At 45.5% G+C, this 14,343-nt stretch overlaps 1 protein-coding gene across 2 annotated transcripts in view; it reads right to left on the bottom strand.

Annotated features, from left to right (window-relative positions):
- Window positions 1-407: 407 nt before the first annotated feature.
- The window catches only part of LOC147443117 (uncharacterized), a 101,235-nt gene continuing 87,299 nt past the window's right edge, over window positions 408-14,343 (bottom strand). The window contains exons 3-12 of one of the 2 annotated variants that reach the window (XM_086529044.1): window positions 14,215-14,265; window positions 14,061-14,125; window positions 13,934-13,974; window positions 13,768-13,856; window positions 13,486-13,599; window positions 13,324-13,401; window positions 13,175-13,246; window positions 13,017-13,058; window positions 1,015-1,122; window positions 408-939 (exon numbers count right to left, since the gene is read on the bottom strand). In XM_086529044.1, coding sequence (XP_086385170.1) covers window positions 1,015-1,122; window positions 13,017-13,058; window positions 13,175-13,246; window positions 13,324-13,401; window positions 13,486-13,599; window positions 13,768-13,856; window positions 13,934-13,974; window positions 14,061-14,125; window positions 14,215-14,265 — 660 coding nt within the window. In that variant the 3' untranslated portion in view covers window positions 408-939. Of the gene's footprint in view, window positions 940-1,014; window positions 1,123-13,016; window positions 13,080-13,174; window positions 13,247-13,323; window positions 13,402-13,485; window positions 13,600-13,767; window positions 13,857-13,933; window positions 13,975-14,060; window positions 14,126-14,214; window positions 14,266-14,343 lie in introns of both variants that reach the window. The other variant, XM_086529043.1, reaches the window with a different exon arrangement.

The following is a 14,343-nucleotide window of genomic DNA, read 5'->3' as shown; positions in this document are numbered from 1 at the left end:
AAAATTAGGCCATTTTAGTTTCACACCCGAATCCTACATGTCAAAATCCTCATTGGCTCAAACTCCATAGCATCTACTTCAAAGTTGTATTTCTTGACTATAAGCTAATCACCACATAAAGAATCAATGTCAAGGACTACCTTCTGTATACTTCTTTATGTAGAAGCAATGATAGATTCTCCCCATATCCTTCAGAATTCATGAATCCATCAAGCTTGCGGTATCATTCTCTTGGTGCCTTGTTTAAACCATGAAGTCTTATCTTATGCTTATACACTTTTTTATCCTCACCTTTCTAAACAAAAACATTTGGATGTTGCATGTAAATGTCCTCGTGAAGATCGCTATGTGAGAATGTGGTCTAAACATGCATTTGAACTAGCTTCACACCCTCTCCAACAACCAAGTCAAGAAAGATATGTAGTCATTTTGACAACTAGAAAAAAGAACTCACCAAACTCTATAGGTGATTTTTGCTATCCTACACCTTATGGCTTTTTAAGGATAAGAAGATAATAAAAAAGGCTCACTATCCCTGCGTACACCTATTGTTAAGGGGACGATGGTCCTACACTCTTATAGAGATCACAAGACCTCACGAGGAGAACAAAATAAGAAAATTGTGGTCTATGTATGCATATCAAACATCACCTCTTCCCAACAAAACAAGTAACATTGGAAAAGAAAAAGCTTCTGTGTCATTTCAAGTATAACACCGCCCTTTGTTTAAGCATGTATGAAATCTCTCTAAAACATTTATGTCTTCAGATTTGAATATAACACCCTCCTCATTTCAAATATAACACTGTTTAAGAGTGTTGACAATGTCTATATAACATATCCATTCCTTCTCTTCTGAGGCAGTACGCCTCGCTACTACTTTTCTGTCTCGTGAGACGTCTTAGGCAGCGAATAAATAATCCTCAGAGTTCCTGATACCTGACAAGACGTTTTCTGAAAAGGTTTATAGCTGATAATGTCAAATAACCTTCAAAGCATGGCAAAGAAGCATACCTAGCCTTGGTCACAACACAAACTGAATCTTCTCTCTTTGATGCGACCCTTCAGAGCTAAAGCTAAAACATCCAATTCTTCAACAAACCACATTTCATTGATCACAGCCTGCAAGCAACATTGGCTCAACTTAAAATCCCTGAAACTTTGTGGCTGTGAATTAAGAAATATGGCGTTCATATGACAGTTAATTCAACAGCTTCATTGTCAAAAGATGACTCCGTCATTATAGAAAACAGCAGCCTGCATTCACTGATACAATTCCAAAGGTAACGGGAGTGTGAGCGCTCGTTGCTGCTGCTACCAGCTATTGCCAAGGTCAAGTGCTGGACTGGTCTAGTGGTCTAGCGCCTAGCTTATCCAGTGGTCAATTGTCCCCGCAGTCTAGCAGGTCAAGTGGTCTAGCAATCTAGCAGGTCGACTAGTTCAAGGAGGACAACTATCTGGGCACGGAGCTCCTCTCCCCACTAAGTTCGTTAGTTCATAGTTTGCTCCAGTATGACAATACAAGGCAGTCTAAAGATCATTCCAGTCCCCTCAAGAGTCCTCTGCGAGACTCCCACAGAAAGCGACAACCCTTCTTACCTAGTAGGAGCCCTCCACCCCAGCTTTCACTACCTCCTAAGGCATCCACCTCTTCGCCACCCTTGTCACCTCTTTTACCATACACTTTACAAGCTCTTCCGTTCTCTCCAGAGCCAGCTCTAGAGCACACTGAGCCCGTAACAATGGTTCAAGACCTAACCAGCATTCTTGCCAAAGTCAATATTACAATTCCTACCTTCAGCAGTTTCTCTGCAGAGGATGCACATGACCAGATTAGGAGGTTTGTTTCTTTGTGTTGAAGTCGTGGCATCAACCGTAAAGATGCTTAACTGGTGCTATTCCCTTCAACCTTGGACAACTGAGCACACAAGTGGTATACTCTGCCATGCTGTGTAACTCAAGTAGATATAGCCCAAGACATCTCTGATCCTCATAACTCATGACCCTAGAGAAAGGACTGAAACCCTCTCTGAATAAGCAGTGGAGACGGCTCCGTCTCTCATAGTACACTATGCAATGACATATGTAATGTAGCTTTGTCTCTAGCTCTAACTGGCATAAGCGACATATCCTGCTGTCTGCTGGTATCCCTCTAAATCTACCAGTCTCAATCTCCAGCTGATGTGAGGATGTGCGTATCTGAACAATGGCACACCGCAAACCATGAGACATATGTGTGTCCATGTAGCTGGGTCGAATCACAAACCCATCTCTTGTGAGGTGGAGAAGATGCTCTCTATGGAAAGCCATCTTCGTGCCCGCCACAGCCCAACACCTGTGGCGGCTCTATCCATATCCTCCTGGTATCCAGCTGGATCAGGTCCTGACGAATGAGTCTAGTAATCTCCACCCGTGTAAGAGACATTGGGGGTGCATGAAGAGAGTACTGGAAAGGGGGCAGCCTGTCCACGGTGAAACCATGCGTCTGAAACCATGATGTCATCTGTGCATACCAGCATGAAGTGTGCCCCTGAAGAGCTAACTATATGGAAGACTCAAGGGCCAGTCTAGCATATCTGTCTCTAGTAGTATCCCACAAGCTGTGCACAAAGGAGACTGATCTGGTAAGCGCCTCAATCTCCATAGGAGGGGCAGCTAGCTCTGCTCAAATGATAGCGTGGGGTACGGAGGCCTTGGCTCTGATCAGTCGAGAGATTACAGATACCAAGGGACTCTCCATATGTCTCCAACCATCCTCGCCTACAGAAGGTCCCCATGTCTGCACCCCCATACAACATAGCTGAGGCTACTAAGGTATCAAAGAGCCATTACTTTGTCCGAGGTTCCTGGAACTGAACCTGCGAACACATCCTCTCCAAGCCTCCCAAGGCCGCAAAAGCTCTAGTCAGCCTAGTCTCTGCTGCTCTCCCCAAAGAAAACCTCAGCCCAATGAAGACAACCCCAAGGTAAGTGTGTGCATATGTATACTCTACAATCTCTTGACCAAATGTGAAAGTCGGTGCTGATCTCATGATCCACTGTGGTGTGGTGTTAAACACCATAACCTTGGTTTTACCAAGGTTTACAGACAATCCACTATCCTCTGCAAATTTGTGTAATGCATCCGACTGTCGCTGCATACCCTCTGGTGAGTCAGAGATCAACACAATATCATCAGCATATAACAACAATGGGATCCACCTCCCTGCCAGCTGGGCACCTCTATCACCCTCTCTGTCAATGTAATCAGACACCTCATCAACATACATACCAAATAGAGTAGGAGACAATGGGCAACATTGTTTCACCCCAATAGTGGAGTGAACTAAATCAGATATCCCCTCCGGAGTGCGTACATGTCCCATCACTGATCTGTATAGAGCCATAATCCCCCAAATCAACACTATGGGCACCCCCATCTTCTGCAGTTTGCGCATCAATCGAGCTCTCGGTACCATGTCAAATGCTTTGAGGAAATCCACAAAGCTACAATAAATCCGTCTCCCATGTGACCTGCCCTCCTCAATGATGGCTCTGAGTGTTAGAATATGATCAAGAGTGGAGAAACCCCTCCTGAAACCTGCCTTTGGACTTGGTGAGCCTATAAAGCATCTTTGAATTGGAAATCAATCTCCTTTACAAGATTTAACCCACACCTCAACCTCAGCCTCATCTGAGTTTGACTCCCCGTCCAAGCCAAAGCTCTCATCTGTGTCTCGTGGTGAACTACCCTTCACCAAGCTTCTTGGGGGTGGGTTCCAACAAAAAGATGCTGCCTTCAGCTTGATGAGACACCAGATCATGAGGTCTCTCTACTCCTAGACGCGGCAACCTTTTCACCTACAGAGAAATCTTCAGCAATGCCATATCCGGCGGACCTAGTAAAGAAGACAACTTCGGCGGCTTGGATGCACACCCGGTGCTACTAGACCAGGTGCAGAGTAGACAATCCTAGTGGCTGTGGTCTATGTCACAGAAGATAAGATTAGAAGCTTTGGAAGTTCCAGAAGAGTCAAGACCAATGAGTGTGAGGCTATCCGATCCTCCCATTTCGAATCATCATTCCACAGAGAGTGTGCTTCTTTCAAACTTTGGAGCAGGTGGGCTTAAGCTTCCTCCACCTAATGATCTCTATGACTTTATTGAGGTACCTTGTGTACTACCAGAAGTGTTACCAGATATCGAGGTTAGCATAGAGTTATTTGGTGTGCCATTTCACAATTTGTCATCATCAAAGGAACACCTGCATTTCCTAGCCCTCTTTCCCTTACCCCTATCCACCCCCCTCACTCCCTCTCTCCTCCTCTTACCCACCCCTACCCTCGTCCCTACCCACCCTCCCTCCCCCCTCTCGTCCCTCACCGCCCCTCCCCTTGCCCCTACTCTCATCCCCTTGTCCCCCCCCCCCCCCCCCACCGCCCTGCCCCTCACCACCCTCCCTCCCCCTCTCAACCCACAACTCCCCCTAGCCCCTACCCACCCCTCCCTCTCCTCCTAACCCTACCCACCCAATCCCCCCCATCACCTATCTGGCCCCCCAACCCCCAACACCTATCTACTGTGTGTGCAGCCTTGCTTGGTGCGACGGCTCGGCCTTTTGGATCCATTTACAGCTGCAGCCTATTCTTGGAGCAGTTCTTGACCGTTTGGCTGCATTTACAGTTGATGACTATTCTTGGTGCAAATTGCTCAACCTTTTGGATGAAGTTACAGTAGCTCTGTGACTTTGTAAGATTTTGTTCAAGCTTGACCTCACTGCGGTAGGGTTGCCTGAGGCAGGTTGCCCTACCTGTTCAATTTCTGGTTTCTGTTCATCCTCCTTGGCTGTGGCAGGTTGCCATAATTCTTCACAATATTCTGCAAATCCCTCCATTTCATCAATTCTGCTCCACACAACTTCTTCTTCAGTCGAGTTGAACTACATTATTTACTATTAGTTTCAGTGTCTCTCTAGTTCAGTATTCTCTCTCACCGGAACGGTGAGTGGTCTTGTGGCGGGCAACTTGTAGCAAGGCTACAGTGTCATTGGCGCAGGACAGGCAGTTAGTTTTAGTTGGTCAAGAGTTCACACTGGACGAACTCTTGCCTGGCCAGTGACACGTGGCAAGTGTTATGGATGGTGGTCTAGTGGACACCGTGGCAGATCACCACCACCTCAGTTTGGAGATAGGCTTAGCTGGATTGGGATATTTGCTAGCCGTTGGTGACTCTTTAGGAGATACATATGTGTGGCTGGTTCTAGTCATCGGACTCTATCATTATCATCCACCTTGTATGGTCATTTGTCTTGAGTCTAGCATCTTGAGTTCATGCACACCACGTCGGCACCATCCCTGCACATATGAGCCTCGACACCCCCATTGTACCTGTGAGTTCTGGGCTGGAGCTGAGTGTGTTGCCATGGTAGAGTCTATACTGGTTTCTTTGAGCTAGTCGAGTCCCATGTTGTTCACGTTCTATTGTTGAGTCGTTTTGTTGTTGCCCATTATTCATTGTCTTCTGTGTATTCATTCTGTTGGAGTGAGATTTCACGCACGTGGACAAGCTACAGCACGACAAGGGTTTAGTCAGTCCAGTCAGTCTAGAATAGGAAGTGATCTGGCACTTTTGTGAGTCTGTTTGCAGAGCGTGCATGCCCAGTCACTTAGTATAGATGCATATCCTCTGGTTGCACACAACATGATCATAAGTATTCCCATCAAAATCCATTAAATTCCATCAGGGGAATTTTCTAGTGCATTTAACTTATTTTACCTATTTTTGACATTTTTCACTTATTATTTTTAAGTGACTTTTGTTGGAAAGTAGGTAGGGCAATTTTGCTAAGTTTGTATATAAGCAAACTAGAACTAGCACTATTTGGCACAAGAGGCAACAGGAGCCAAGCTCAGCAGGCAACTTCTCAACAAGACCTTGGTGGATTCCCTCCAAGCCAGAAGAACCCTTGCCCCTAGCGTTTTTCTCATCAACAGATCCTCGCCAGAAGAAAGTTCCAAATCCTAGCGTTTTGCATCAGATTGCTATCGCCAGAAGACCCCAGCCAACTAACGTTTTTGGAATGCTAAAACCCTAGCGTTTTTGGATTTCCCTAGCGTTTGCAGATTCCAGCATTTACAGCCTTCAGCCCGGCGATTTTCAGCATTAGAAGACCATCAAGATCAGCCTTAGAGGTAGCAGATTCAGCCCGGAAAGACCATCAGTTTTCAGCCTAAAGACACCTCTGTTTTCAGCCCTAAACCTGCAGATTTTCAGCGTCAAAGACCCACAGGAAACAGTCCCCAAATCAGCATTTTTGGACTAGTCGTAGATTTCAGCCCATAGCATTTTTGGACGGCAGTAGAAAGATTGCAGATTTCAGCCCTTAGGTCGACTTCATCATCACCGTCATCATCGTCGACATAGCCTAGACTTGCATCAGTCACATGCATTCCCATTGTACCAGATTGTGCAATCATAAGTAGACCACTCTCGCCAACGAGAGTGGGGCCTTCGGAGGAGGGTTTTACAAAGTCTCTGGTGTCATATCTCTTTTCTCTCTCTATCTCTCAGTCTCATTCACTTGCATGCACAGTGTCCATTCACTTTGTTTGTGATCATAGCATTCTCTCATTAAGAACGGAAGGCTCTACCTTCCATAAGAACAAAAGGAACCTTGAGCACAGTTCGGAGCACTCATCTTGAGCAAAGCGTAGACATTCATTCTGCTGCACCTAACATTGTTATCAGAGCTTTGACAATGTTGTGTATCACTCAAGGAAAGAACCACAAGAATCACAAGAATTTTTTTTGCTTGTTGAGGTCGCACGAATCCAAGTTCGCTTGGGCGTGTTGATTCCTAATTGTGTTTTCAAGAGTGACAAGAATCCCAGGAAAGAAGGGCTTGTCCAGCCTCCCCTTGTGCCTCTTTTCTCACAGTCAGATTCGCACATCCTCACACGTGCTGGAGATTGAGACGGGTAGATTCAGAGGGATACCACCCGAGTCTAGGATATGCCAACTATGCGATAGAGAGCCAAAGACAGAGCTACACTACATCTATGTATTATGAGATACGAGGGCGCTTCCATTGCTTATTCAAGTAGGGTTTTGGACCCCTAGATAGAGTCATGAGGTATCAGGATCAGAGATGCCTTGGCTTATATCTACTTGAGCTACACCGACATAGAGATAGTCTGCTGAGGAGACATGGAGTACGACAGTCACAGAGACAGATCACACACTTCTTTGGATCGAGGGAGCCAGGAGACCAACCACCAACACAGGGTTATATCCACATTCATACCAGAGGCACCCTCATTGACAAGGCGACTGAGCTCGGGAGATCGAGACGACCACAACCGAGACACAGGAGCACACTCCATCGACGCAGACTCCAGCAGAGGATCAGAGGCATTCTGGCACGACACCCAGAGTGTCATTGAGGGCCTATTCTACATTTTCACATTTCGCATTTCACATTTCACATTTCATTTTCACTTTTCATTTTTACATTCAGCACTTTTTGTACTTGTACTTTAGACATTGTATTAGATTCACCACTTTGTATCTGATGGTCTCATAGGTCATTTTGGCCTTTTGAAGACGTTAATATATCATTTCATTTCTCTCTCTCTCTCTCTCTCTCTCTCTCTCTCTCTTCCATGTCTCTATGTCCCATGGTGCCCTTATAAGCCGCGCCTTCGCAACATCACTGACCTCCCAGCCTGGAATGTGATTGTCAAATTCCCTCCCTCCCTCTCTCTCTCTCTCTCTCTCTCTCTGCAAAGGATTGCTGAGTGCGTGAAGGACTGCTGAGGGCGGGAAGGACTGCTGATGGCGTGAAGGACTGCTGAGGGCGGGCTGCTCTTTGCGCGTGTGAAGGACTGCTGCTGCCCCTGCTCTTTGCGCGCGTGACAGAGACCATGGCGGGCTGCTAATTCCCCTGCTCTTTGCGCGTGAGAAGGAGACCATGGCGGATTGCTCATGCCGCCCTGAGGCTCGCGCTCACACTGCCCTGAGGCTCGTGCTGCACGTCTGTCCCGCGCAGTCCTACGCGTAGCACGTCAAGCTATTCCACGCGTAGCAAGGCCAAGAGTCACCCCAGTTGTTCTACGCGTAGGAAGTCAAGATCCCCTACGTTTAAGTTTATTTCAATTTTAAGCCCTAAGGTAAAGTTTAAGTCTAAAGAGATTTTAAGCCTTCTCTTTGCGTCCAATTTAAAGCGATTTAAGGCCTTAAGGTAAACTGGTTAAGTTTGCTATACTCTCAGTCCCTCACCCTAGTACCCTAGTACCCTATCCCAGATTTGGAGCTCGGGTTCGATGGACCCGCCTACCGAAGGGGAAGGGCCGTGTGTAGATAGCTACACCACCCCAAAAAAAACAATAGCTACTTTCAAACGAAGAAACAAAGATACTGTACTATCACCAGGATCCTTACGCGTTGGGAAAACCTCCACGATACATGATGAGCTACTGATGGAGAAGGTCCAAGTGATGCTCAAATCAGAGCTAAACTATATGAGGGATGACATAAGGAAGGAAATGCACGCGAACGCCGAGAGCTACAGGAACCATGTATGGAGACATGATGAGAGAATTAAGGAGAGAGATCTGGGGGATACAGAATGAGGAAATTCAGATTGTGAAAACGGAATTACGAAACCTAATCAAGGCCGAAGTAAATGTAACAGAATGCGTTATGCAAAAGAAACTCGATGAGGCAGTAGCAAGTTTTGAAGCATGGAGAACAAATATGGAAAAGCACATGGAGGAAAAAGATGCAATAATCGAGGAGCTAAAAGGAGAACTTGCAGCTTGCAAATCTGCCACTAAGGAGAAGGGAGACGACCAACCTTCGGTGCTGAAGGAGCTCGAGGACATGAAGGATCAGACGAAAGCTCTACAGGAAGGAGATGTACAGAAATCGAAAACGGCATCTTCATGGGCGGAACGTCTTGTTAAGACACAAGAAAAGGTTGACGAAGCAGAGAAATGGATTGAGGATGCGAAGAAAGGGAAGGCCAAGATGCCTGAGACCACACCTACCTCCACCATTATTAATATGACCATTGAGGAAGAGCAGAAAAGGAAGAATCGGGCTCTGCACGTGCGGGTCACAGGAGTCAAAGACAAAGAGAATGTAGATGAAGAAGTGAGGGAGCTGCTACAACGCATGGGCATCACAGAACCTACTCACACAAGTGCGTGGAGAGTAAGCAAGAAAGGAATCGGGCTCTGCACGTGCGGGTCACAGGAGTCAAAGACAAAGAGAATGTAGATGAAGGAGAGAGGGAACTGCTACAACGCATGGGCATCACAGAACCTACTCACACAAGTGCATGGAGAGTGGGCAAGAAAGGAATCGATCAGAAAGGAAACGTAAAGGAGAGGGCACTTATTCTCCGCTTCCCAAATATAGAAATAAGGAAAGAATTTCTAAAGAAGAGGCCAACTCTTAAGAAAACCGGTATTTTCTTGGGAGATGACCTTACATTGGCACAAGTGGCACACATGCAAGAGTTGATGCCAGAGATCAAGGCAGTAAGAGAAAAGGGGAAAATCGCCCTTTATAGAGGAGGGAAAGTAGTGGTTCTGGAAAAGTGCTCATCATGACGGTGCGAGACCTATGGGGCGACGCTCCGGATAGCGGCGTGGAATTGTAATGGATCATATAGGCTAGATGTAGGTGCCTTTGAAGACAGATTTAGGGACAGAGACATAGTTTCCTACTCAGAGACACCAGATACCGGGACAGCTTATGCCACATGTGAAGGGGTATTTATGGGAAACAGCTGGTTGACCAGACAAGAGATCTCTACGAGGTAGCCAGGGTTCAGAAGGAGTAGCAGTCTTATTTAAAGAGGAGCTGAAACCACTACTACAGATTATCAGGAAAGATGAACAAGCAAGGTATATGTGGGTGAGAATGAGAGCTGAGACAGGTAGATTTCTATATATCGCTATATGCTACTTCCCTCCAAGTACATCAGTCTACTCCTCACCTAAAGGACAGTCCCCTTTCTCCATATTGAATAATGACAAATGGGAGTTCTCTAGAGATGGAGACATCGTTCTCTTAGGAGACTTTAATGCCAGAACGGCCAACTCTCAAGCAGTATTCTATGATACTTTTGAGGAAATGCTCAGAGAAGTGGATTTATCACAGGAGGGGCTTACTAGAAACTCACAGGATAAAGAACACACTGAATATGGGAGACATCTCATGGAGATGGCAACTACACATGGTTTGGCCATACTTAATTTCCCTTTATCTGGGGGATTCACATGCTTCGCGCACAGGCATGGGGCCAGCACAGTGGATTATGTCATGACTTCACCAAGATTTATTTCTAGTATCGAGGACTTTAAGGTGGGACCCAGACAGGTTGGGATTGCAGTGGATCATGCTCTCTTCACCTTATCAATCTCCTTCCAATACAATGCCTCTCAAGTACAAAGGAAGAAGACGCAGACAAGATATACTTTCACACCAGAGACTGATTCAGTCTATGTGGAACAGATCTATAATAGGATGTGGGCAGCCGAGCCAGTATATACTATAGAGGAGATTACTTCTGAGCTAACAGAGATACTACATGGAGCAGCACAAGAGGCATACCCACATACTCAGCCTGATCAGAAGAGAGGATCTGGGAACATGCCTCAAAACAGTTGGTACGACGAGGAATGTAGAGAGACGAGAACCCAGGTCCAGAAAGAGCTTACACTTGGGATCATCACATATAAGCACTCTCGGATTGCTCTTCGGCGTTTAGTACGTCGCAAGAAAAGGGCATTTTTAGCCAAACTGGAGAAGGATTTATATCAGCTCTTCTCGAGTCAGGACTCACATGAGGCCTGGCGTTTATTTCACGAGCACTCATCGCCTCCGACAATTACTTCTCCTGAGATTTGGGGTCAATATGTAACATCATTGTATATGGTATCTGGACAGCCTCCATTACCAGATCTGCTAGAGCCATGCCCTGCTACTAGTACTTTCTTTACTACGGAAATGGTGGAAAAAGCCATTGATAAGATGAAGACAAGAAGAGCATATGATCATGAGGGTCTAGTAGCAGAACATCTGATCCATGCAAGGGATCTACTTTCAAAAGTCCTTGCTCGTCTGTTTAATCGGGTCATGTGTGAAGGATTACCTGAATCTTGGAAATTATCTACTATTGTACCTATTTTCAAGTCAGGAGATCCTATGATACCCGGGAACTACCGTACCATTATGGTGGGTCACACATTGACCCAACTGTATGCATCCATTCTGGAACAAAAATTGAGTAGATGGGCAGAGAATGAGGGCATAAGGGCAGCAGGACAAGCTGGATTCAGGAGGGGTTATTCCACTCTAGATCATATTCTTACGCTCAGAGCCATTATTGAGGAAGGAAGAGCAAGCGGGAGAAGGATGTATTGTTGCTTTGTGGATTTTCGGAAAGCTTTTGATACAGTACCAAGGGCCAGATTGATGCGCAGAATGCAAGAGTTAGGGGTCCCCAAAGAGATTATCTCGGGGATCATGGCCTTATACGGGTCAGTAACTGGTTATGTACGTACTCCAGAAGGGGATTCCGACATTGTTCATTCCACCTTTGGAGTAAAGCAGGGATGCCCACTGTCCCCTACTTTATTTGGTATGTATATAGATGAGGTATCAGATTACATTGATAGAGAGGGTGACAGAGGTGCTCAACTTGCAGGGTCATGGATCCCTTTGTTGTTGTATGCAGATGATATTGTATTGATATCAGAATCACCAGATGGAATGCAGAGGCAGTTAGATGCATTACATGAATTCGCGGAGGATAGCGGACTGTCGGTGAATTTGGGTAAAACCAAAGTTATGGTGTTTAACACCACACCGCAGTGGGTTAGGAGATCGGCACCTACATTTGCATATGGCCAGGATACAGTAGAGTACACAGATGCATACACATACCTTGGTGTGGTATTTACAGGACCGAAGTTTACTCTTAAGAAAGCAGCGGAGGCTAGATTATCCAGAGCCTCTGCGGCCTTGGGAGGGTTGGAGAGGATGTGTTCACAAGTGCAGTTTCAGGAACCACGAACAAAACTTTGGCTGTTTGATACCGTGGTGGCTTCGGCTATGCTTTATGGGGTCCAGATTTGGGGACCATCTCTGGATCAAGATAATTGGAAGCCAATGGAGAGACCGTTGGTATCTATGATTTCCCGAATAACTAGAGCCAAGGCCTCCGTACCACATGCGATTATCCGAGCGGAATATCAAGAGGCATGTCCATTGATGAAGAGACATGACTCTAGACCAAAAGTTGCATCCTTTGACCAATAATTGTGACCAGTCATTGTAGAGACATGACCATTCGCTGTAAGGGTGCAGCCATTCGATGAAGAGGTATAGCCATTAGGTGAAGAGATGCACCCTTTCGAGGTCAAGGTGTCCATCTTCGAATTTGTATCAAGACTCATTCTATGATGTAAAACATAGTCACGACATCGTGACAAAGACGACTCCACAAGTGAGAGACTGTCCTCAAGGACCCACAGCACTTAGTAATACAGGCTTGTCTTTTCTTTTTTTCTTTCTTTACAAAAGGAGCTTGAGCCTATGGTTTGTATGGCGGGCCCATTGCTACAAAGGTTTTGAGGGCAAACCTGAACCTCCAGCAGTGACAGTCTTGTGCCTTTTAAGTGGAGCTGATACACACTCCACGGCCAATATGACAGGATACAAGGTAGCTCCAACAAAGCAAGAGACACCGCCAAGCTTTCATATGGCTGTTGCGGTCAGGGCCCTTCTTCACAGCGGGCCAGTGTACCCACTAGCACTATCGGCCACCTGTATGGCTCTTCACCCTTCCTATTTTTTGATTAGTTCATCATATTTTTAGCATGCGAGAGTCTCTCTTACTCTCTTGTACAATGTTCTTGCTATGGGAGATGTAGCCCATTGGGAGTTTCAAAAAACTAATACAAGGATCTTTGTCACCCCCCCCCAACCCCCCCCCCCCAAAAAAAAAACAGAAGAAAAAAGGTAACCTTATAATTATGTAGTTCCGTGTTGAGTTGTGAAACCAAATCCTGAAACACCACATGCAAGCTCTGCGTAATGTCAAAGCAGATACCAAATAATCAAGATTGACCATTTTGTAAAGCTATGTTTATCTAAGTGACTTGCCATGCCTGACTCATCAAACCTTGTCTGAGTTTGCTTTCACTGGAGGGCCTAGTAATCTTGCAAAGGATGTGTGAAGCATTACCTCATTGTACTGCATAAAAGAACCAACACAAGAACTTGATTAGCACTTCAACAACGTTTGACGGCAAGCAAAGGAAAAGAATTTACAAGTTGTTTCACAGGTGCATGGGGCAGATAATTTTGCAACTCTTTCCGGATTACAGCAGGATCTGTGCCATTCAGAACCTGAAGTCAAGCATCAACATGCCAAAATTACTATATCTTCATGTTCAGATACCTCAGCGTGGTTTAGATTCAATAAAGATCCACCTGCCAGCAGCCAAGCAACACCCCCGTCGATGTCAAGACTACTCTCTCCAAAACAATAGAGAGCTTACAACACCGCTGAGCCACTGATTCAACTACTCGTGCCTCCTCATTTACCTAGAGCACAGCACAAGACATGGCCAAGTCGCTTTCTGCTACAAAACGCTTGAAGAGAAATGAAACTACCAATAAAATTTTCTTTCAACAAGACCCAAACACTTGATTAAACTCCAATTTATACAAGCATCTTTCTAAACTCCTAAACCTCTTCAAAAAGCAGACTACCTCCAAAGGTGTTGCCAATACAGGTGCGAGATGGTGAGATGCATGGAACATGCTAAAATGGTAAAGATTTGAATCCTGATACCACACATCTGGACAACATTTTTAGAAGTACAAGAGAGACCCTTTTGAAAACAAATGGCCAGAATAAATCATAACAAGAAAATACCTCTTGGGAAAAATGGTGCAACAATCTTCCTTACAACATCCCTGTTTGATATGTAAGCCTTGGCATTAAAAAAGCAAGTTAATTGTGTGGCAGTTTTCAATTGATAAAAAGGCAGCTGACAACGTACGAGATAGGTTTTGCATACTGGGGTTCCAGGTATAACACAACAGCCCGGACTGCAGGATCAGCGGGCTGCTCCCAAGAGCAATGTCAACGGTATCAGCCTCTGTATGCATCAGTTTGTACCCTCACTTCAGAACATACTGGAACTAGTGATGTACCTTTAAGATAGGCTCAACATTTCCATCTTTCAGGTTGAAGATGTCTGAGAGCTGAAGAAAAGAACCAAGGACTTGAATTCAGTTAATGTTTCTCGAAAGATAACCGTCGCGTACATGCAATTTGTTTTA

The sequence above is a fragment of the Adiantum capillus-veneris genome, chromosome 14, assembly GCF_014529385.1.
Source record: "Adiantum capillus-veneris isolate H3 chromosome 14, ASM1452938v2, whole genome shotgun sequence".
In the NCBI taxonomy this organism is placed as follows: Eukaryota; Viridiplantae; Streptophyta; class Polypodiopsida; order Polypodiales; family Pteridaceae; genus Adiantum; species Adiantum capillus-veneris.
Note: the sequence above shows the minus strand (reverse complement) of the source record. Positions and strands in the feature narration are given on the sequence as shown.